The sequence below is a fragment of the Exophiala mesophila genome (assembly GCF_000836275.1).
Source record: "Exophiala mesophila strain CBS 40295 unplaced genomic scaffold supercont1.4, whole genome shotgun sequence".
Lineage (NCBI taxonomy): Eukaryota > Fungi > Ascomycota > Eurotiomycetes > Chaetothyriales > Herpotrichiellaceae > Exophiala > Exophiala mesophila.
This window is the reverse complement of record NW_015622507.1, coordinates 3,067,450-3,090,529: the sequence shown is the minus strand read 5'-3', so window position 1 is coordinate 3,090,529 and position 23,080 is coordinate 3,067,450. Positions and strand designations below refer to the sequence as shown.

The window sequence follows — 23,080 nt, the reverse complement described above, 5'->3', positions numbered from 1 at the left end:
TCTGGCACTTGAGAGTCGTTGTTTACTCCATCATTGTGACTCATGTACGGTCAACACTTCATTCTGTTTATATATTCTTTCCATGATAACTTTCATTCAGAGCTTGTTGGCCATTGGTAGGCACCATCTCTTTTCACATCATACTCGTCTTGTTCAGAGACTGTTGTTGGATTTCGCTTAATCCCAGGTTCTCTGCATACTAATTTGTCCTGTTGAGCCAACAAGATGGGGCGCACACTGCAGTATAATACTAGTGACGTGTTTACAGACCAACCGTTCAAGGGCAATCAACTGGCGATCGTCCATGTACCACAGGATGTTGTTCTGACACAGTCAGAGAAACAAAGTATCGCAATCGAATTCAACTTCTCCGAGACCGTCTTTCTTCACCAACCTACACCCCAAGACGCAGACGCCACGTACAAAGCCGATATCTTCACCCCCGAAGCAGAAATTCCCTTTGCAGGACACCCAACCATTGGAACCGCCTGTTACATTTTTGAAAACCTAGAAACGACCAGAAATAATGCAACAATCAATCTGAAAGCCGGGCAAGTCAAAGCATTATATGATCGCCATCTTGCGAGCGCTGCAGCTGAAATCCCACATGACTTTCGCCTACATGCAGCACAAGTGCCTTGGAAAAGAGTTGTGGACGCTCAGCCTGGGCTCAAGTCGGCCGAGTTCGAACACAGCACGATTCCAGTGGCCTCGATCGTCAAAGGCGTTACCTTTGGCCTGTTGAATCTCTCTGCACAGCCAGAATTGCTCCGCAATGTCCAAGTTACCAAGAATGACATTCCCTCGCACTCGGATCTGGACGACGGCTGGAAAGATGGCTTGACTGCTGATTTGTTCTATATTTACAAACCCGACCAAGGAGACGGAGTCATCCGTATCCAACAGAGAATGATTGGTCTCGGATTAGAAGACCCTGCCACCGGCTCTGCGAGCGCAGCATTGACGGCGTATCTTGCCTTGCAGAAAGGTGACCCGTCAACGCCTTATAAGTTCGAACTAGAACAAGGCGTAGAGATGGGAAGACGCAGTATAATTGGGTCTGAGGTGCATCTCTCGGAGGATGGCAAAGCCATCAAGACCATCATCCTCTCTGGCCAATCGAGACCCGTTATGAGAGGAGAGTTGCTATATTAGGGATCCGCACTTCAACACACGAGGTTGTAGGAGATGGGTGGAATGACTCACTCAGACCATTGTTACCCTAGTTATACCCCGGGTGGCCTCGTGTGTGACAAAGCTGCCGTTACGAGGCTCCTGTCTAGCGAAGGAGTACCCCAGTCAAAGAGAATGGCGTCATGACCTTTTACCCTAGATGCCAACCCCTCATCTATTCTTATCCCATCTTGGCAAGAATCCTTGTCGTTGGGACTACGCGAAGACAGGCGAGGGCCCTCGTGATCTTCGACGTACGGGGAATGACATCGTATTCATCAACACGAAAGGACTGTCTAGTCGATCTCTGTGTTTATTTCATAAATGTGCTACAACGCAGTAGCATTTGCTTCTGGCTTATTGAATAACCTAGGAAGAATCCATCCTAGAAGGCACAATTTCTATCTGTTATAGTCTCGCAGAATCACTTTCCGATCTTCTTTCACGACAGTTACAGTATCATCCTTGTCAGAGCGTTCCTTCGTGGCTTCTCGTCACATAAGATGTGTTTCCGCGAGAAAATCGATGACCCCACTCAACAAGCCTTCCGGGTGACGACCTCCGAAGCAGGAGAAGAGTATCAACAGGTTGAGGCTAAGAGGCGCAAGGAGAAGAGACAGCCGCATTCAGAAGATGGTGCCATCCAACGCGGCGAAGAATCACTCCGAAAGACATCTCAATCCCCGAATCCCGAGCCTAAGCCTACCAATACCAGTTCACAGTCACGCCCTATTGACAAAGCAGCGCTCCGCAAGAAGTACTCGAAAAAGAGGGACGACAACCCACCAACAGCTGCCAACTTTGATTGTTCACCCAGCTAGTATGGTTTTAAGATGGTCTCTTATGGTCGAACGTCATGGTCGGGGTGATTATGTAGAAGAGATGTCATCATGCTGTGCTTGCCAAGGTGCCTGAGTCGTACACCTGCATCCTCCACAGCAAGGCAAGGCGAAGCAAACAATATACAGGCGTTTATCTTCCACATCGATTTTTCCATGTCACTCGCGTAAAACAATGCATCTACATGTCAAGAAACAGTAGAACACGCATGATATGATGGTGTAGGGAATTGCTAGCACCGTCTGAGACCTGCGACAAGAGAAGCAATTCGCCAAGACCAGAGGGCACCTGACTCGGGGGAAAAGAAGAACGGGTGCGAAAACAGTCATGACTTCAGACGGTGGAATAGTTCCTCCGCCTTCAGAAAAAGTGCGGGCCATTCCAGGTGAGGTCGCCCACGTTCTCCATAAGAAGAAGGTATCTGGGGGCACTTCAGACCTTCTGTAAATCTCCCTGTCAACTTTCGGGCTAATGGCCGATCTCGCCAACGAACCAGATGCAGATGCCCTGGCAGCTTGGCTGTTTAGCTCTGAATTGTCTCCACATATCGGAATGGTGCGTCCCTCGAAATTGACGTCGCGGGTGGTACGACTCGAAGAGCAAAATTCTCGCAACTAGGGAGCAGCCACACTCGGTCAGACTATCACAAAGCATACTATGAGGCCAACAAGGAGGAGAAGCAAGCCAAAAATCAGGCATACCAGGAGCGAAACAAAGTCGACCTAAATGAAAAGGCAAAGATACGAATGAGAGCCTTACGTCAACATCGAAAAGCAGCATTGCTGCGAGGCGGCACCACGGTTAGCGGGCCGGATGCAGATGAGTAGGACCCCTTTGGAGTCGCTATTTGTTGCAGATGGGCATTGATTCTTGTTCTGTCCTTCTATCCACCTAGAGCGACTTCGAATCTCGACAACATTTGGCTGTGAGTGCAAAGCTACGGTTTGGCAAAACAATCCCCCAATACTCAAGAGGCTGGCGGAAGGCTGAGTATTAAAGGGAGCTTAGTGGAAGGTTAGTAGTCAACAGACTCATTGAGAAACACTGCTGGCCTCAATTACCCTTCGGTTCTTCCGTCTCTCGGGTGCAAGCATCGGGTGCAAGCATCATGCCACAAAGGTCAACATGGCTACTACTTGCGAGAGATAGGAAGTCCTTGAAATTTAGCTGCCTACCCATGGTGTTTCCATGTTGCAGAAGTCCAGACCACAATTGCATCGCTGTTACACCACCTTTAGTCTTGTGCGTGCTCATGTTGTTGATGTGCTCGCTCAAAGCCCTTCCCTTTGTTATATTATCACCCGCTTCGCGAGGGAAGACCTGCCCTAAACACGGCCGACCGTCGCTTTTATGACCTTACAAAACATTTGCCACGGCGTGAATACTAATGTAAATCTTGTGCCTTCTCATACACACGGTCGAGCATAGCGTGATGGTTTTGGATCTTTGGTGTGGTACGGCAAGCTAAGGTAAGGGAGGCTAGGTAACTCCGGGCGTTAGCTCCTTGGCGCCGGATGGGGGGAATAATTGTGTAGTTATTATTTTATAATGAGCAATTTGTTCCCAACAATTGGTCGTCTTAGCTCAGTTGGGAGAGCGTCGTATGTCATTGCCAACCATCTCATTCAAAACATGATCTCTAACTCGCACAAACAGAGACTGAAGCCTAACTCAGTCGATAAATCTGAAGGTCGTGTGTTCAATCCACACAGACGACAAGTTCTTTTTTGTGAATTTTTGCTTGTGTAGGCTTTTTGCTCTATGTGCACCTTCCTTCATTTGGCTCGGCAGGACTACTACGGAGTAGAGATCTCCCGCCTCAGGGAACTCTCTCCTCTCTACAACTCTTACCTAACTCATCTCCAACAGTCTTTACATTTCCATTACTACACTAGGGTTAAGGGTCAACAACATTGTTGCCTTTCCTGAGAGTCTGGCAAAGTCGCATGAAGGTTAGTTCGTAACAAGTGGGTAGGAAGGAAGAGAACGCCATAAAGAAGTCGGGAAGACCATGGGCCCATTTATGGGAACTGTAATAAGCCAGAAGTATAGGGTAGGCAATGCTACAGAAAGACCCTGGGGCCTTTCTTTGGGCCCTCGTTTTGATTTTGGACAGTCTGGAAGGGGGGAAGAAACTTAGGTCACCTCCCCTTGTCATACGCAGGGTAAGGTGGCCAAGGCGACACTGACCCGAAGATGAACCAAGTCACGTGGAGGTGCAGGTGGGAGGTGTCGAGATTCCGGTGGTGAAACAAGACTTATGTTATCGTCTTAGCGCCTCATCCATGTGTTGTCCTGATCTCGTCCCTGTGGATCGGAGTCGGGACAACTCTGCGCCGCTGTATCAAGCCTAGAGGGTCGAGGCTCCATTGTATAGCCTCGTAGAGATCACCCCACGGCCCACTACTCCGTACAATAATGGCCCAGAGTCGGTATGAAATCGGAACTAAGCACGTACGACAAAGCTTTTTGATGGCTTCGTATTGCTCCGACGAGCGCGTTTTAGGCTGTCTTGATCTTGTTATTTGTGTAGCAAAATAGAAAATATTGATAAACGAATTCATTTGCTCTTCTCAGCTCCTCCGATCACTGTCACCCAGCTTCGCTTGTTCACCCCACCTTCAACAGTTGAAAGTTGGGAGATACGAGGGCCCATTCATTCCCCGAACCCTCATTTCCCTAGAGCTCAACCAGAACAGCCCAACATGACTACACTGCAAGAGTCGGATCAAAGTCCGCTACCCGCACAGCAGGATGAGACACAGAATTCCTCGTCGGCGTCGTCCAATAGGGACACCAAGGAGGAAACCTCACCCACTGTAGAGTTCAAACCCTCGATGCAGTTTATTATGGCGTTTGCCGCTTTGGCAGTTCTGACGCTCATGGTTGCGCTGGATGGGACCTCCATCTCAGTGGCTCTGCCCATCATCGCTCGAAAATTACAGGGTTCTGCGATCGAGGCGTTCTGGGCCGGCACATCCTTCCTGTTGGCCTCGACAGTTTTCCAGCCTAACATTGCATCATTCAGCCACATCTTCGGAAGAATGCCCGTCGTCATGGTCAGCCTGGTCTTCTTCTTCATCGGTGTCATGATGGCCGCTCTGGCAAACAACTTCACCATTCTCCTGACTGGTCGCTCCCTGCAAGGTATCGGAGGCGGAGGTAAGTGTTCCTCACAAACATGGAGGGCTGCGCCGCGCTCGTTTTCTTTCAGATACTGAATCCTTGTGCTTATCAACAGGCATCATGGTCATGACCGAGATCGTCATCACCGATCTAGTCCCACTTCGCTATCGAGGGCAGTGGGCGGGTATCATTGCAGGAATGTGGGCGCTTGGTTCAGTGTCTGGGCCCATCATAGGCGGCGCCTTCGCCGGTGTTCAATGGCGTTGGATATTCTGGATCAATCTGCCGTTCATAGGCATCGGCGGCATCATGATACCCCTCTTTCTGCGTCTCAACGTCATTCCACAGAGTATTGCAGCCAAGCTCAGGAGAGTAGATTGGCTTGGTACAGTCATCTTTGTGGGCTCCATGACCAGCTTCCTCATCCCTCTGACTTGGGGAGGAATCATGTATCCGTGGTCCAGTTGGCGTACCCTGGTACCTCTTCTCATCGGCGTGGTTGGTCTTGTGGTTTTCTGCTTCTACGAAAAACATCTCGCTGTCGAGCCATTGCTCAGACTGTCTGTCTTCGCCAACAGGACTACCAATCTGGCGTATTTCGCCACCGCCATGCATGGCCTGATACTTTGGTGTCTCCTGTATTACCAACCTCTTTATTTTGAAGCTGTTAAAGGATACAGGCCAGTAATTGCCGGCGTGGCACTCTTCCCTTCCACCTTTACCGTCGCCCCCATGTCTGTGGTGACGGGCATCCTGATCACCAAGACTGGACGTTACCGCTGGGCCATCTGGTTGGGTTGGGCTCTCACCACTTTAGGTCTGGGTCTCTTGGTGATCCTCGACGTCGACACGAAGATTCAACAATGGATTTTCATTTGCCTGGTCGGTGGGATCGGCATGGGGATCTTGTTCCCTGCTTTGCAGTTCCAGCTTCAAGCTGCCTCGACCAATAAGGATATGGCCTTCGCAGTCGCCTTGTTTGTTTTCTTCAGGTGCTTTGGCCAAGCATTGGGTGTGGCCATCGGAGGGGTCATTTTCCAAAACGAGATGGCCAGCAATCTGAGAGCTTATCCTATATGGGCGGACCAAGCAAACGAGCTGGCGCGAGATGCCGCCGCTCTGGTTGAGGTGATTCAGCATACTTCCATGGCCGACGGCAAATTTGAGCTGCAGCAGGCCTACACCGATAGTTTGAGGACTGTCTACATTGTCCTCACTGCCGTCGCTGGCGTTAGCACTATCTCCAGCTTGTTCATCAAGCGGTATAGTTTGAATGTGGCCCTGGAGACCGAGCAGGGATTGCTCGTCAAAAACCCGAAAACCAATGGCGGGGAGGCAGAGAAGGCGGAGGCCCAGAGCGTCAAGATTGGGGTCTGATGGGCACATTTGTATTCGTTTGATGAATTGTAATGACGCAAACATCTCCCTAGATTCTGATTCGGCGTTTGATCAGGGCGGGCACTGTGGCGCAATGTAATTTAGAACATGGCATAGTGGAATGGGGTTCTTTAGAGTTGGACCTGCATCTCGAATGAGTAGCCAAATCGCATCTCCCCAGCACTATATCGAGCATATGTGATCCTGCTGAGATTGTTGATGCAAAACCTAACTAAATCGGTTCATGATGATGCTCAGATGAAAAGGGCTCGACGCATATGCGTACCCAAAGTAGATCTCTCAAATGGATCATATTGATCACACATTTCAGCTCGGTGCCACGCTCTTTGGATGATGTCTCTCAATCTTGGTACAGTCCCAAGTGCCGTACATGGTTCCATAATGTGGAACAGCTTCTTCAGGAAGTGCTTTTCGATTGAAGATGTTACTAGAAGCCCCGTTACACATATAGGCCAAGATAGGGCTCTCAGCCATGCTGGCACCTGAGCATCATCTTTGTTGGCCAATGTCTCGAGCAGGCTTATGGTCTGTGAGACGGAGGTCTGCAAGAGAGGATGATGTAACTGAAGTCCAGAAGCTGTGACGAAGAGATATGACTTTGTGGCTAGAGCCCAGATGCGACTGACAGTGCTAGCAGTATGTTTGGAGACCGGGGAGCGGCCGGCCAGGAGATCAAGTGGTATGCTCCGCCGGTAGTTTGGTTCTGAGACAGAAGTTTCTAGATCATGGATGTGTTTCTCAAGTCTCACTTCGAGTTCACTGGCTCTGCTGACCAGCTCGGCCACACAGAGCCGTTGTCTTTCCTCTTCAGCTTTCTTCCATGCGGCGAGTGATGCAGTTGCAGATATGAGGAGAAGTGTCTCATTCTGCACTCCAAACACCTCAGCGACATTGATCTGAACAAACTGCGCAAGATTCACATCGGTTTTGAGAAGCTCTGAGGAATACTGATGAAGGTGGGGCTCTTGCTCCAGAGACGTCCCTGCGATACAGTCTGAGAATATCAGCTTTGTGGCATAGAATCGAAAGCATGCCTGATTGGGCGTCAGCAATGGTGGATCGGTGCCTGGAATGATTGCCCCAGAGCCGAGCTCACGGATAATTGCGGCGAATGCATCAACCGGATTGTTGCTTAAGTAAGTGCTGTGGAGCATTTGTCGGAACAGTGAGGTTGCTGCATCAAGATGAAGCGTCCAGTTGTTGGTGCCCAGGGGCAATTCCACCGTCATGAGCTGGACGATAGTGCTCAGCATGTGTGAGCTGTCAAAAACGGTGGTGTTGCCCCCTTTGCTTCGCACGGCCTGCAGACTAGCCTGAGCTGTCTGCAGAGCTGCCTGTGTCTGCTGGTGCAGTAGACTGGTGTTCAGTGCACCACAAAGTTGAGTTGACGAGCCCGGTTTCTCCTGGACTTGAGCTAGTTGCTGTGAGGAAAGGGCAAGAATGCTATGCCGAAGGCATCTGTTGCTTAGTATAGTATGCAAGATCCAGGCACGTCCGCCTACAGTCATTGTAGTTCTATAGAATGGGTACATGACTGGGAACAGGTAATCCAAAAAGGCCATTAGCATGACATGGTCGAGAATATCGGTCGATTGTGCCACCTGGTCGGAATCGCAGTCATGGGAGATGCTCGGCGTCTCAACGGGGGGTGTACTGGAATATCCGTCTGGTGAAACATCCAACTCGTGACTATGAGATCTGCTGGTTGTATCGCCAGACTTTGAAGTTTCAGCAGAAAGCTGAACCTGGTCCGACTCGGCCTGATTCGCGACCCCGGATGCTTGCCCATCTCGCAGTCTTTGGGTGAGCGTCTGCAGTTTTTGTTGCGTACGGCGCTGTTTTGCATTTCGTTTGATCTGGACCTTGATCTCTTCGACCTTCTTAAGTTGATTTGGCCCATGGTCCATCCACTCTGGCTTATTGATTTGAAAGCAGCAGTCGATGCCAAGTGTCTTGCAATCATGACAGGGATTTTCGCCATGGCATTTCTTCCGCCGCGCACGGCATGTCCAACACCCGCGCGTCTTTTCCAATTTTGATGTCATGGCCGATCAGGCAGGCATCACTGAATTAAAGGACGAAAGGTGCGCAGGAGATGTGAGGGTGGGAAGTACTGGCCTAATGTGGTGTGGCCAAGTAGGTTGAATTCCCGCGCGGGAGGAATCGCGCGCGGCTTTTTCTCTCGGCGTTCGAACTTTCATTGGATGGTTTGTGTAGCACCATCGCTTGGACTGTGGGCGGTGCTTATAAACATGGTTATTGACAGCGCCACCGCTCGCGAAAGGCACAATTCATCAATCTTACTTGCCGAACTAGATAGGGTCTGTTGGTGCAGGATGGGGCATCCTTGGACGAATATCATGGAATATATATATAGACGCCGTCCTGGCATCCTTTGACTTCGCCATTTTCTAGGTCACCAATACTTCAAGTCAAAATGGCAGGATCCAAAATTCTAGTTCTCGGAGCGACAGGCCCAAGTGGTATCAACGTTCTCCGCGAATTAGAGTATCGGAAACTCCCAACCGTGGTTTACGCTCGAACAGTATCTAAAATACCCACGGAAATTAGTCAAAGTCCATACATCGAGGTGCGAGCCAACGAAAAGAAGCATCGACATGCTTGGGTTTGTAACATTGCTGATTCGATCTCAGGTTATCCAAGGTGGCTTCTCCACTGCTGACGAAGCCAAACTCTCCAGTGCGATCTCTCAGTGCTCCGTCATTATATCTCTCCTCGGGCCCAACGTCAGCTCCATCAGAGGCCTTAAGCCAGACACGTACGCCAACATCTACGCTCAGTTTGTTTTCCCACTCATGCGCAAACATGGCGTCAAGCGGATATTCGCTATGAGTACCGTTTCGGTTTACCGGCCTGAAGACAAGCCGTCCATTCTTCGCTGGTTGCTGGCTTTCGGAGTCTGGCTCGTGGCTGGAATGGCCCAGAAGAACATGTATAGCATGCAGCACCTATTTGAGGACCAAGAACAGAGTAAAGACATTGACTGGACAGCATTTCGTCTGGGACTGATTCCTGGGGGGCATGATGAGAAGAGCTGGCGCAAGGATCGAGAGGGTGAGATATTTACTGGCTACGTTGGGGAACCGGGGTACTCCTTTGTGCAGAGACGAGGGCAGCTGGGCAAATGGCTGGTGGATGCAGCAGTGGATGGTGCTCCGCAGTGGATTCATCGCTTCCCTGCCGTGAGTCGATTGATAGGAGGCAAGAAGCATGAGTGAGTGCTAGCATTTCTCTTGCTCTGAGCTTGAAGTTGGATCCTCGGGGATGAGAAGCAAGCCAACAGAGTGGTCGACATTGACCAGAATCTATGCCGAACTGCCACAACAATGCGTTTAATTCAATTCAATTCCGTCTCTTTTCCGCAATCGCAATTCAACATCAAAATCTGTCTGTTTGACGAACCAGGCATTGTGAAGAGTCCACTCGCCAGACGGGTCTGCCAAAGATAACTCAAAAGCCATCAGCAGCGACGGGATGAACTTGTACATTTCCAGAAGACTGATATTTTTCCCAATGCAAGTTCGCGACCCTGCTCCAAACGCGAATAGCGAGTTGTCCATGATGCGCTTCTGCTCTTTGGAGGCATGTATCCAACGAGAGGGTCTGAACTCCTCTGGAAATTCTCCGAATGTCTTTGCATCGCGATGAACTGTCCACGCGCTGCAACCAATGATGGTCCCTCCAGGGATGAATTGACCACAGACTACAACGCCTTGAGGTGGTACGATGCGTTCCAATGTCAACCCCACGGCAGGATGACATCGTAAAGCCTCTTTGATGACCGCACCAAGGTAGGGGAGATCTCGAGCTTCGTCCCAGTCAACCAGGCCATCGGAGCGTTTGAAGTGGCCAAGTCTTTTCTGCTCCCACAATTCGGCCATGAGTTCTTGCATGGTGGATGGGTTCTTTAGGAGGAAGTAAAATACGGCTCTCAGAGAGATTGCCGTTGTGTCGGACCCGGCGAAGATATTTGCAACTGTAAGAGCTAGCACCCTATCACTGGTGATGAAGTCAGGGTCCTTCTCCTGCGCACTGAGAAACCGTGAGAGAAAATCGTTGCGCACGTATGACCTCCTTTTCATCGCTTCCTCTGTATCAGTATTCTGCAGATCTGCACGTTCAGCTAGGCGCTTCCGAGCAAAATCGACCATGAAAGTGTTGGCATTGATCAAGCCGTACTTGCTGAGCATAATGCGGACGGGATTTTTGAGGAAAATGTTGTCCAGAAATGGGATTTGTCCAACCTATTGTCGTTCAGTTGATTCCATTGCAAGTTTGAGTCAGATCTTACCACGGCGGCGTAATCGAACATATTCTCGATGCTTTGTATCACTCCTTCTACATCTTCTCCACCGTCGATGAAGCCAAGCCGCTTGGAAAACGTGAGCTCACCGATGACATCAAAAGCATACCATTGTAACCAGGCGGACAGGTTGCATCTAGACTGTGGTTTATCCGCAAATCGAGCTTTCATCTGATCCAAGAACGCGATGGTTGTAGAATCGATATACTTCTCGAATTGAACGAGGGTACTCATGGCGTACGCATTTGAGACGGCGCGTCGAAGCCTTGCGTGGAATCGCTCGTCCAAGGACGTAAATAAAGTGAATAGCCGAGTTCCTTTGGACAGCGTTTGCTGCACAGCGTAGAAGTCTGACTTGACGAAGCCACTGTTCAGAGCATAAATGATGGGTATGGCTGCAGGGTCTGACACCGACACTGAATTAGGTCCAATCCTGACCAGAGAACCATGCTTTTCATGCAACATCATATGTGCCAACTCAGGTCTTCGATTTTTGGCTTGCCGCAGTCTCCACAAGTCTGTGCAGCATGCGAGCAGTGGCCCAGGAATGTGATTCAGCCCATAGCAGTACTTGTTATATAACAAGTATAGGAAGAGCACAATGGCCACTATGACAAGAATTGGTCCCAGATGGAGGTCCTGGATGTGCGAGGTGATCATTTTGAGGGAATCGCAGCAACTTTCAAATGGTTGGCTCGAGTGTGTCCCTTTTCAACTTTGGGGTTGATCAAGTCCAGCTAGTCTCTTGAAAAAGGTGCTGGACGATGGGCGTCTCGCGATGAAACAAAGATTGCTGGATTGATTTCAATAATAGATGAGCCGACATTGAACCCTCAGCACCCTTTTCGGACAATCTCAGACACGAGTCAGAACGGCGACAGCATCGGGTTTGACGTTGAAAAGATCGCAACAATTCCGCCTTTGCGGGGAAGGACCCCTCCTCTCCATTCTTTGGACTGCTAATCGTAGCGATCCATTTGTCCCCTCAATTGCCGACTGAGATTGACAAACATTAAGATGACTCGAAGCGGAATATTGCGCCAGGCACAAGGACAGCATCAGAAGCACACTGCGTCCCTTAGCCAACTCGGCAGTTCTTCGACTGAGGCGAGGAGAACCGAGCGAGGAAGCAGCATCATACGTAAACGCCAGAGAGCTTTAGTTAATCAGATCTCATTGGCAAAAACCCGTCAGGGGTAAGACCCCAGTGGGCGATGAACTTGTCACGCTGCACATACCCTGTGGACACTGTTCTCATAACTCGAGATGAACGAGACTGGGAGTGGACAATCTGAATATTGATGATTGCTTGGTGAAAAGTGTCGCCGTTTATTCACCTGAGAGCGATCCGCCACCATCGGAAGGGGACAGTGGCGTAAGCTGTGGCGCAGCTGGCCTCTTGCTTGCAACTTTCACGTGAAACTCATCTTGATTGTCTGTTCCAAGTGGTGGATAGGCTCTCAGCATTCAAACAGGTACTAAAATGATGCCATAGATAAGCAGGTTGATGGCATGGCGCAATAAGATTTCACAGTGCGAGTCATGACCCAAAGAAAAGCTGGGCGAAGTGATCATCCAGTGTGGGTATGTTCTTGTTTACCAGATTGTGCGATTTTCTGTCACAGTAGGTCCATCATCATTCTTTTGCCGAACTCGTTTGAAGGGAGGAGCCTCCCAAAATGAGAACACGATCTCAGGCGATGGCCCCGACGTGGTGTGTGATTTTTGTTGAATGTTTTATTAATGTGTCTTCAACCATTGTTGCAACGCCTAGCGAGAGCGTTGCGATTCAGCGCTAAAACACGTCATCTGGCCAATCAACTAAAACCAGCCAGTGAATAGGTGACTGCAAGAGAGTTCCGCGATAGCTCATCAAGCTCGAAATCATTCGCTTAGGTACCAGGCACAAGGAGGGACCTCCAGTCATGCTGATAGCGGTCTGGGAGCAGTCAATCATGTCAAATTTGCCAAGGGCTATTGACGCGTCGGAACTTGGAAATGTTGACGCATGTTGCAACCAGTCACATGGAAAGGTGATGATCATGCTTCAACATTCCTCAGTGATAGAGATCATGATTTGTTCCTTGGTTGGCCACCGAGATAATATGCAGCGCTAATCCACAATGATGCTTTGCCAAGATGGCATGAGGTCAACCAAGTTCTCGTCAGCTTTCGAAGAATCTGGCACGCAAGCAGCAGATGTGTTCTCATAGAACTTGAGCTCTCTGGCAGTATCAGACAAGGTGAGAAGAGGAGGCTGGTCAATATGATTGGGTTGACTTCTACTTTTTTATATTGATATCTTGCCCATCCCCTTCGATGGCCCAGGCGTGCCAGGCTACAAAGAACTGGCATAGCCAAGCACAGAAAGATCATCCATGGCACAAACCTTGGCTGGCTACTGCGAGCTTATCCAGTATCCGCACGTCAACATCCATGGCATTGAGGCAGTGCAATGTCCGCCAATACTGCGGGGATCTTGGCGGATTCTTCCAGACAGGGCAGACTGGCGTGACTTGATAAGTCGAGGACTCGAGTGCCGTGTGCTCAAGATCGATCACAATCCTGCTGTGGATTAGACCTTGATCTAACACTCATCGATCTCGACATTTTCCACCGACAGGTTCCCCCTTGTCGAGGTTCTATCAACACCTTCTCGAAGCCTTCTACTTGAATGGTTATTATCTCCAATCCCCCCAATGGCAGCGATTCGACGCAGCTTGAGCCGTCTGAATCCGTAGAGGAACCCCCTATACGAGGGCACGCTACTGCAATACCTACCAAGCCCGAAAACCAGCCTGACGAGAAAGCCCCCGGCCCCAAACTGATTGCCAACACCGACAATAATCGAGACGTCTGTGCCCACGCCCACACCTTTGATGCTGCAGTCGTTACCGAACGACTCGGTGTCGTCAAGGAGTGAGTGACATCGCCACTTGAATTCAGACCCAACTAACATAGCCTTTCAAGAAATGGCCTCAGCGACAATGAAGCATCATCTCGCCTCGAGAAATATGGCCCGAACAAGATTAAGGATAGTGAACGGGTTTCCATTTTCCAAATTTTCTTGAGGCAGATCTCCAACAGTTTGACTCTTGTCCTTCTCATTACCATGGTTCTATCCTTCAGCCTAGAAGACCATATCGAAGGCTCTGTGATTACCTTTGTCATTGTCCTGAACATAGTCGTTGGGTACGTGACTACCATTCTGGTTTGAATTCTTAGCCTGACACACAGCACAGTTTCGTCCAAGACTATCGCGCAGAAAAGACCATTCTGTCACTCCAGGCTCTGTCAACTCCAGAATGCAAGGTTGTCCGGAACAGTCAAATCAAGGTCGTCAAGGCTGAGACTCTTGTTGTCGGGGATATTGTACAATTGACTGCTGGCGGAGTGGTTCCAGCAGATCTCCGACTGATTGAGTCTATCAATTTGTCCACTGACGAGGCTTTGCTTACCGGTGAATCTCTTCCGATATCCAAGTTCCACCATTCGGCCTTCGACAGCATTGAAATGCCGATAGGCGATCGAACCAACATGGTGTACTCGGCTTCCATGGTGACCCGGGGAAGGGCTACAGGAGTTGTGGTGGCTACCGGCATGTCGACCGAGGTTGGTAAGATCGCGGCTTTGTTGCAAGACAAGAAATACACAAAGACGGCAACTTCATCCTTCAGATATTTCGTCGGACGACTTTGGGGCGGTGTCAAGCACGCCTTGGGTCTGGTCGGTAGCCCTCTCCAAGTCAAGCTCAGCAAATTCGCTCTTCTCCTGTTTGGCCTTGCTATCCTCCTGGCGATTATTGTGTTCTCGGCCAATCTCTGGGATGTTGAAGGAGAAGTCCTTATCTATGGTATCTGTGTCGCAGTGGCCGTCATCCCGGAAAGTTTGATCGCCGTTTTGACACTCACCATCGCAGTTGGTACCAAAGCCATGGCAAAGAGCAACATCGTCATTCGCAAGTTGGCTTCATTGGAGGCTGTTGGGGGTGTAACCAATATATGCTCTGACAAAACTGGAACCCTTACTCAGGGCAAGATGATTGTCCGAAGAGCATTGGTTCACCAAGGAGAAACCCTGATAGTCCACGACACAACGAATCCGTTTGATCCTGGTAGTGGCCATGTGGAGACTGAACTCGCCCCCAAAAGCCAGACTGTACTGGGTGGCCAAACTGCCTTGGATCGATTTCTCGACATTATCTCTCTCTGCAATATCTCAACCATTCAGAACCTCGCTAGGTCTGAATCTGGAGCAGGAAATCAAGCCGTCACCGGCAGGGGCAACTGGACCGCAATTGGGGAGCCCACCGAGATCGCACTTCATGTCTTTGCCATGCGTTTCAACCATGGCAAGTCAGAGGCAATTGCTTTACGCAACCGTACCCTGGTCTCCGAGTTCGCGTTCGACTCTAGCATCAAGAGAATGTCCATGGTCTACACCAGTGATAGGGATGGTGAAATCGATGTGTTCACCAAGGGAGCAACCGAAGCACTGTTGCCTATCATGACCTGCTCTGAGGATGAGAAGACTCGTATTGCCGAAGACGCAGAGCGAATGGCTGGAGAAGGCCTCCGAGTGCTCTGTCTAGCGTCTAAGGTTGTACAGTCCGGTGACAAGATGCAATTTTCTGAGCGAAGCTCAGCCGAGTCAGACCTCACCTTTGCTGGATTGATTGGTCTTTACGATCCTCCACGAGCCGAGACTGCTGAAGCTGTTCGCACTTGTCGTCAAGCTGGAATCACGGTCCATATGCTCACTGGTGACCATATCCGAACGGCAACAGCTATCGCGGCTGAAGTGGGCATTGTTGATGTTAGTTTGTTGAGTATGCCTACTCAGTCGGGCCAACGAGAAATCATGCCCGCACAGGACTTTGATCGGATGTCTGAGGCTGAGCTAGACCGTCTGGAAAAGCTCCCCTTGGTCATCGCCCGCTGCTCTCCCGCAACCAAGGTCAACATGGTAAAAGCCTTACACCGACGAGGAGCCTTCTGTATCATGACTGGTGATGGCATCAATGATTCGCCAGCCCTGAAACTCGCCGATATTGGTATCGCTATGGGGCTGAACGGCAGTGATGTCGCTAAACAAGCAGCCGACATGGTTTTAGCTGATGACAACTTCGCCTCCATCGTGCGCGCCATTCAAGAAGGCCGAAGATTGTTTGACAATATTCAAAAGGTACGTTCTGATAATCACCGATGAGCTGGGCTTGCTGACTTACTCTGGACCAGTTCTTACTTCACCTTCTGACCTCCAATATTGCGCAAGTTGTCCTGCTCATGATCGGTCTTTCGTTCAAGGATGCCTCCAATGTCTCGGTGTTTCCGCTTTCACCGATTGAGATCTTATGGGCCAACTTGGTGACATCGTCTCCACTGGCACTCGGTCTTGGTCTCGAGCCTGGAGTAGTCGACATCATGAACCGGCCCCCACGATCGATGCGAGTCGGGGTGTTCACCAAGCAACTGATCCTGGATAAGATGGTGTATGGAGTTACCATGGGTTCATTGTGCCTAGTGGCCTTTGTATCTGTCGTCTACGGCACTGGCGGCGGCGATCTCGGATTGGAATGCAACCAGGACTACAACGAAACTTGCGACGTGGTATTCCGTGCCCGAGCCACCACCTTTGCCTTCCTCAGCTATGCCCTCCTCGTCACAGCTTGGGAGGTTAAGGATATGAATGCATCTTTGTTCAACATGTATCTCGGAGGACGCCAACGTCCGGATGGCCGCGCCGCGAAGATCTTTTCAGTTTTCCCAACCATCTACAATAACAAGTTCTTGTTCTGGGCTTGTGTTTCCGGATTTCTCCTGGTATTCCCTTTGATCTACATCCCTTCGGTTAATTCGATTGTCTTCAAGCATTCGGCCATAACTTATGAATGGGGAATCATCTTTGGCTGTCTTCTGCTGTACATTTTAACCATTGAAGCCTGGAAAGCATTTAAGAGGTGGGGTTTGCGCAAACACCGCTCGCAGGAAGGTTGGGACAAGGCTACTATGGACTCCAAAGACAGCAGCTCGGTATAAACGATCTGGTCTCGACCACTGGTTTCAGTCCGGTGCCGGAAATTGTGGGGGAGATTGGGTCAAGTGGCTTAAGTAGTGTGTGAGCGGGGTGGATGGTGGGGAGGCTATAGGCAACAAGACGAGATGCTGGCCTTTCGTTTATTCCTGAGCATCAAGGAACGGTTTCTTGAAAACTGGTATTTGGCCAGGAGACGCTCTTTTTATCATCAGCGACGCGATATATCGCATTCAATTCTTTTACTTTGAGATCTCCACAACGATTGAGACTCAAGTACCCATTTTGTTCCTTACTCAGAGAGAAGTTTTCTCATAGTGTTCAAGAAAAATAAGAGATTCAATATTGCCCTTGAATTTTGTGGTTTGAGTTTGTGTTTCTGCAGAGGCTGAGATGAGCTTTGACCATGATGATTCACAGCGTCACCATAGATCTATATTAGCATCAATCGAAATGTCGATGTCGTTGGCTTTCCTCGTGGTCAGCTGAAACCCAGTCCAGCGGGTCGGTGTAACTGGCTGCAAGCCACAGTGGTGGCATCGGGCCTTTTGGCTTTGAACTATAGGCTTACCAGCTTCCCCAGTCCCGGTTAACTCGTGCTCCAGGGGCCCTTAGCACCTCGGACGAAAATTGCGCTTTGCAATGCAACATTTCCCTCAGTTGAACTCTGTGCACGAGCCCCGGAGACCTAAACACGTTAGCCCCTCGGCCGCCAGTTCTGAAGAGAAGATGTCAGCCTGACAAGTGATGAAACTTGACGTCGGGAGATTTCATCTCAGGGCCAGGGGGGGCTTCCTGTTCCCCAGATCCTACCCACAAAATCCACTCGGAAGCCACTCGGAAATCCTCCTGGACTATTGTCTTGATTATTGACGGGCCATCAAGGCCTCAGTGGCTTGAAGTCAATCACACGTCGGACACGATGACCCTGATCTTATTTTACTTGTCCCAATGCGATCAATACTGCATCCTTCGGTGGCCCATGCGCCCGTTCGTTCCATTTCCATCACTTGGGTTTTGCCACATCGCCGAGGCTCGTGACGGCACGTTGAATGGCGAGTGAAAGGTTTGGGCTGAGTCGCCCCTCTGCCCCTCCAGAACCCCTGGGCTCCTTTGTCGGCGGTCAAAAGCCCTCCATACAAGAATAGTACTGTTTGCCCTCTGCATAGTGGTGCTGTCCTGTGAGGCCGTCCGAATTTGTCCTCAGTGATTTTATGGATGATGTCTGGGAGCCCGGCGCTTTTAGCGAACGACGGGCACAATGCGATACCTGCAGCTGGCAGATTCCCTCTCGATTATGATGAGCAGAGTGAGTGCCATTTCGTCTTTGGTTGGACTGGAACAGTTTCTAACCACAGAAGTCACCAAACATCCCACGTCACTTAGCAAGATTCTAAACGCCATCCTTCCAAGTTTTCTATTTCCAACACCGCCAAAACCAGCAAAAGCCTCAAGTAACATCGCCGCCTTAGATGGCTTACGAGGGGTTGCTTGTTGGGTCGTCTTGAACAGCCATTGGGCATGTGCCGTCGATGATCCGTGGGAGAACGATGTCGAAGAGCGTTCTCAAGGCTTCATGTGGAAGCCTTTTGTTTCACTCGTGTGGGATGCCGAGTCAATGGTCAACATCTTTTTTGTCATCTCAGGCTACGTTTTGTCGCAAAAGTCCTTGAAGATGATTCATTCCGACCAATCCATCCAGAAGACGATTGCCTCTTCCATTTTCCGCCGAGCATTCCGGCTCTTTTTACCGGCTATTGCAGCTATTTTCATCATTACGATCTTGGCTCAAATGAGGATCTTCGAGGGTGCCAGGTCGAACTTTGAAGCCTTTGAAGGTCTTCTGAGGGAACAGCCGCCCACAATGGAACCTACATTCGCTTCTCAGATCACTGGAGCCTTCAGGGAGGTTCGCGTTCTCCTAAGCGCATCTCTGCCTGGGGCTGACAGCTTCGATGGTCTATTCGACCACGACAAACACCTTTGGACGATACCTGTCGAGTTCAAGTGCAGCATGGTCCTTTTCCTCGTCCTGACCGGCACATCACTACTCAAGACCGGCTGGCGACTGATCATTCATTTCTGTATCACATATTACTGTCTTCTCAATGATTTTCGAAACGCGAGCCTATTTATTGGAGGAATGGTGCTGGCAGAGCTTGACATTATTAGAAGAAGCCCCGGTGCTTTTCCGGGGACAGGGTCTCATGGAAGCGGATTTACGCTACCACTATTCTTGTCCAAGTACCCCCGATCACCTCGGTTCGCCACACTGTCATGGATCGGTGCCTTCATTCTCGGCCTTTTCATCATGGGTGTTCCTTTGGTCGAGCCGGTCACGATGCAGCCGCACGCCTGGCTGGCCAGCCTTCTTCCTGATATGTGGGACAAGAACAAGGTTTTGCGCGCCATTGGTTCTATCATGACCACATGGGCGTGTATCAACTCACCTGCAATATCAAGGATCTTCGCCAGCCGTCTTGCAGAATACCTGGGCAAGATCTCATTTGCGCTTTATCTGTCTCACGGGATGGTGATTCGATCATTGGGGTACGTGGTGATAGGATTCTTCCGTCGAGTCATGGGCACCACCACCCGCGAGGATACCAACCTTCGACAATTCCTTTTTATCTGGATTCTCAGCTATATCATAATGCTTCCATTCTGGTTCTGGGCTGCCGAGCTATTCTGTAAGTTTATCGATCTCCCTTCGGTGACCTTCTCAAGGTGGATCGAGCAACGAATGTCCCGTCCTGGGCAGACAAAAGCATGAATAAGCAAGGATCATCAAAAAGGAGGTACTGTGCACATAAGCAAGCAGAGGCATCGTTCTTGCAAGGGGTTGATAGGCTTCGGATATGCAATAATGAAAGTGAAGATCATATGCCATTACAATCAAATGGTTTGTGTCCGTCAAAAATATCGGCACATAGAATTCATTTATGACTATTTTCATATGGTGCAACCTTGATACTGGCAATGTGCAGAACGCTATCACTCAGGACCAGGACCCCAGCTTCTTCCTACGAAGTGTGTCTTACATACCAGTTGCCACCAAGAGCAAAGCAGCCACCGCCTTTAAGACCTCGGGACTGGTGGCAAAGGCCGTCTGTTTCAATGCCATCATGACCTTCATGGTCCCAACCAGAGTCAATCGTGTAATATGCAGGAAAAGTCAGACCCTGCCAAATCAGCGAGGCCCGCATATACAAAACGCTGGCGCCAACTGCCGTCAACGGCACCAAATCGCCATCTGATGTCCCTTGCAATGTTTCGCTCAGATAGTGCTGGTCCTGCTTGGTACCACTCCACGAGTGTCGGTCATATTCAGAATCCCCTGTCGGCGAGCACCGTGCAGTGATGATGCCGGCATCCTCGCGGCTCTCTGAATGCGCAATCATGCGTGGTATGATGCCAGGCGTTACTTCATAGACATCGGGGTCTAACCAGAAAATATGGCGCTCGTCCCGTAGAGTTCTTAGAAGTAGGTAATTGCGTAGTTTGGCTGTTTCGCTGCGATGGTGTTTCCATCGTTCCTCGGCTGTCGAATCAGCTGATGTACTTTCCAGTTCGTACAAGCCTGGATGCAAGAGTACAATGAAGCGGGCGAAATGAAACCGTTTGGTCACGGCACGAAAATGTCGATATTCTTGCTCGGACCCGGTCAAAATGCTCAGAGAGATTCGGCTAGGATCGAGTCCGCTCGATCGCATCAAGTTGATGAAATCATCAAATGTTCTTTGGACATTGTTGACCTGGCCCCAGGAGGTCTGGTCTTTGGTCATGCAAAGCCAGACTACATCGGGCGCCATGTTTGTCCTGACGCGCTCGAATTGCATAGTTCCATCCGCAAGTCGTGTCTCAGATAATCTCAATAGTTGTTGCGATGACGCCTGTGTTTCGGCCAGTTTACGCATCCATCTTGGTGGTTCTTGTGATTGCCTCACTGATCTCGCCGTCAGGGCAACGCTCGTTGCAGTTTCTCAAGACTTCGTGTCACACTCACTAGCGATCATTGTCCCCACCACCACCAGAAACACCCAGATTGTCGCGAGCATCCGGCCTCGGACGATGAATGCTAAGAGGGACGCCATCTCAAAAGCTGAATCCCAAAGGGCGGCTCAAAGCCTCGATACCTAGTATTTCATGAGTTGAAGATTATCGAGCGGTAAAGTGTAAGCATCGCCCACACCCATTGACGCATGATATCCTGTCGGCACAACCGGTGCCCTCTCGACCTTCAGGGGATCATTAATGGCAAGTTTCGCTGTGAAAGCTGTCCCCCTTGGATGTCCCGACAAGCTAACTTGTTCAAGGGATTTTCTCACAAATTTGAAGGATGGCAGGTGTCGGTCGCTGTCACACACGCCACGCCAGAACTCCAGGGGGTCCAGATGGGCCACAGCGGCCCCAAGGATTTCTGGAAATTAGTGAGCCTCGGTTAGCTCGGCGCGACCCGAAATACTTTTCTCCCACTATAAGGTGACCATCGAAAACCCGTTCTTCAAGGTTGATCAATAATAGCGAGAACTTGTCTGATTGCCTGAGAAGACTTCTTATCCCGTGGTGTCAGAGGGTCACAAAGCAAGCTGATTGCCACGTGGAGAACAAGTTACTACGATGATGACTTCTTCAGTAATGAGTGTCATTGATTATATTATATTATAAGGAGTGTCCACACAACAAATCCAAGATTTACAAAAACGCCAGTTTCTAGATGCAATGTCATGCCCGGTTCCACGATGCAACGCTGATGCTTTTTCTTTATGCCCCCATTTTCCGGCCCAGGAAACAGTTAATCGCCTTCGCTGATGCAAATAGGTGGTGAACTTATGCAGCCTTCACAAAGGTTGGGTCACAGATGATGTTGCTGACTGATCGGGTCTTGTCAAAGGTCCATGGGCCGTTGCCGCCGTCGCCAAAGGTAGTGTCAACATTGGCACCTCTGGTAAGGGTAATGGCGCGTCCTTTGTTGTCGAGAACCTTGCACCGATAGCTTGGGTCAACCAGTTCGCCGACGCGAAGCTCCACGGTCTGATAAGGACCGGTAGATCCCTGGGGGGAGGACTCTACGCGAACACCTGAGGCCAAGACTGTCTGAGTTCCAAGTTCGGTGGCTTGATTCTGAAGGACAACACGCACGTCCAAGGCGCCAGGGCTGATCTTCTTGAAAGCAGGGTCGCAGATGACCTTGCTAACTAGGCTGGGCTTCTTGAATGTCCACGGGCCGTTTCCGCCGTCAGCGAAGGTGATGTCGACGTTGGCGCCGCGCACTCCGACGATCGGGTTTCCTGATTCATCAAGAGCTTGGCAGCGGAGATCTTGTTGTGCGACGCCTTTTCCGAGACGAACTTCCAAAGTGGCGAAGGGTCCGTTGAGTGCTGGAACTTGGACGTCGCGGACGCCCTCTTTGAAAGTGACTTGAGCACCTGTTTCTCCGAGATCGCTGAGAACAACACGAATCTCATTGTCGACTGATCGGCGAGATGAAGGGGCTGCCAAAGCGCCAGTGGCAGCAAGGAGAGAGACGAGGATGGCTGAGTATTGCATTTTGTGGATTGTTTTTGTTGCGTTGAGCGTGTTGATTTGTCTAAGGATGGTAAGATGTGGCTGAGAGAGCGACGGTTGACTGATAAGGAAATGAAATAAGGAAATAAGGAAATAACGAAAGGAGATAAAGTATTATGTTGTTGTATTGGTTGTTGTGTTTGATGAAGATATCATTTCGAACAGAGGTGTGCCTATGCTTCCTTATATCTTTGCCAGGTTCCAATTTTGCCCATGATGACCCCGAACTGCATGACAAACACCGAGTAGCCTGTAAGATACATGGCCACGCGCGGAATTGGGCTTCTATGGAATTACGCCACAAATTCTAGACCGCATATCCCATTATGGATGCTTCGTCAGTGAAAATGGCAACAAATAGAAGACGCACTCCCGTAGGAACGAAGGAAGACGGTCTTGCTGCGGGCAAGGTTCTATCCCACGTGGAGAATGATCAGCCCGACTTTCCTGATTCAGAAGAATGTCACCTAACAATAGGAGAGGCTAAGTCCCAAGTGGCTTGGTAGTCAGCACGACGCGGAGCAATGGTGCATTTTTTAGGCCCCCTCCAAGACGAAAGCGTTACTTCGGCAATAATGAGCATGCCCACTGCCGCGCTTACCACTGGTTCGTGGGATT

The 23,080-nt window shown here is 50.0% G+C and overlaps 10 protein-coding genes and 1 pseudogene across 12 annotated transcripts; 7 read left to right on the top strand and 4 right to left on the bottom strand.

Annotated features, from left to right (window-relative positions):
- Positions 1-225: 225 nt before the first annotated feature.
- Positions 226-1,155, top strand: PV10_06220 (uncharacterized protein; the record flags this gene model as incomplete). Its single annotated transcript, XM_016370987.1, has 1 exon — positions 226-1,155. One exon carries the CDS (start codon positions 226-228, stop codon positions 1,153-1,155), a length of 930 nt encoding a protein of 309 aa, XP_016223280.1.
- A 521-nt stretch (positions 1,156-1,676) lies between these two features.
- Positions 1,677-1,994, top strand: PV10_06219 (uncharacterized protein; the record flags this gene model as incomplete). The annotated part of the gene is made up of 1 exon (XM_016370986.1): positions 1,677-1,994. The coding sequence occupies one exon, from the start codon at positions 1,677-1,679 to the stop codon at positions 1,992-1,994; it is 318 nt and encodes a 105-aa protein (XP_016223279.1).
- Positions 1,995-3,586: 1,592 nt separating this feature from the next.
- PV10_06218 lies at positions 3,587-3,731 on the top strand (annotated as a pseudogene). The gene has a single exon. The product of its transcript is annotated as a tRNA-OTHER (tRNA).
- A 748-nt stretch (positions 3,732-4,479) lies between these two features.
- PV10_06216 (uncharacterized protein) lies at positions 4,480-8,651 on the bottom strand. The gene has a single exon (XM_016370984.1). It carries the CDS (start codon positions 8,580-8,582, stop codon positions 6,771-6,773), a length of 1,812 nt encoding a protein of 603 aa, XP_016223277.1. The 5' UTR covers positions 8,583-8,651; the 3' UTR covers positions 4,480-6,770.
- Positions 4,553-6,759, top strand: PV10_06217 (uncharacterized protein). Its single transcript, XM_016370985.1, has 2 exons — positions 4,553-5,175; positions 5,255-6,759. Exons 1-2 carry the CDS (start codon positions 4,719-4,721, stop codon positions 6,514-6,516), a joined length of 1,719 nt encoding a protein of 572 aa, XP_016223278.1. The 5' UTR covers positions 4,553-4,718; the 3' UTR covers positions 6,517-6,759.
- A 200-nt stretch (positions 8,652-8,851) lies between the features above and the next one.
- PV10_06215 (uncharacterized protein) lies at positions 8,852-9,936 on the top strand. The gene is made up of 2 exons (XM_016370983.1): positions 8,852-9,127; positions 9,192-9,936. The coding sequence occupies exons 1-2, from the start codon at positions 8,975-8,977 to the stop codon at positions 9,774-9,776; spliced, it is 738 nt and encodes a 245-aa protein (XP_016223276.1). The 5' UTR covers positions 8,852-8,974; the 3' UTR covers positions 9,777-9,936.
- PV10_06214 (uncharacterized protein) lies at positions 9,868-11,521 on the bottom strand (the record flags this gene model as incomplete). The annotated part of the gene is made up of 2 exons (XM_016370982.1): positions 9,868-10,802; positions 10,850-11,521. The coding sequence occupies 2 exons, from the start codon at positions 11,519-11,521 to the stop codon at positions 9,891-9,893; spliced, it is 1,584 nt and encodes a 527-aa protein (XP_016223275.1). The 3' UTR covers positions 9,868-9,890.
- A 1,722-nt stretch (positions 11,522-13,243) lies between these two features.
- PV10_06213 (potassium/sodium efflux P-type ATPase, fungal-type) lies at positions 13,244-17,243 on the top strand. The gene is made up of 4 exons (XM_016370981.1): positions 13,244-13,780; positions 13,832-14,053; positions 14,104-16,045; positions 16,099-17,243. The coding sequence occupies exons 1-4, from the start codon at positions 13,536-13,538 to the stop codon at positions 16,897-16,899; spliced, it is 3,210 nt and encodes a 1,069-aa protein (XP_016223274.1). The 5' UTR covers positions 13,244-13,535; the 3' UTR covers positions 16,900-17,243.
- A 499-nt stretch (positions 17,244-17,742) lies between these two features.
- PV10_06212 lies at positions 17,743-19,912 on the top strand. Of its 2 annotated transcripts, XM_016370980.1 has the most exons (2): positions 17,743-18,203; positions 18,256-19,912. In XM_016370980.1, the coding sequence occupies exons 1-2, from the start codon at positions 18,113-18,115 to the stop codon at positions 19,665-19,667; spliced, it is 1,503 nt and encodes a 500-aa protein (XP_016223273.1). In that variant the 5' UTR covers positions 17,743-18,112; the 3' UTR covers positions 19,668-19,912. The 2 variants fall into 2 exon arrangements, with proteins under 2 accessions (XP_016223273.1, XP_016223272.1); XM_016370979.1 differs by having other exon boundaries at positions 17,743-19,912.
- PV10_06211 (uncharacterized protein) lies at positions 19,907-20,706 on the bottom strand (the record flags this gene model as incomplete). Its single annotated transcript, XM_016370978.1, has 1 exon — positions 19,907-20,706. One exon carries the CDS (start codon positions 20,704-20,706, stop codon positions 19,918-19,920), a length of 789 nt encoding a protein of 262 aa, XP_016223271.1. The 3' UTR covers positions 19,907-19,917.
- An 825-nt stretch (positions 20,707-21,531) lies between these two features.
- On the bottom strand, positions 21,532-22,651 carry PV10_06210 (uncharacterized protein). The gene has a single exon (XM_016370977.1). The coding sequence runs from the start codon at positions 22,442-22,444 to the stop codon at positions 21,725-21,727; it is 720 nt and encodes a 239-aa protein (XP_016223270.1). The 5' UTR covers positions 22,445-22,651; the 3' UTR covers positions 21,532-21,724.
- Positions 22,652-23,080: the final 429 nt, after the last annotated feature.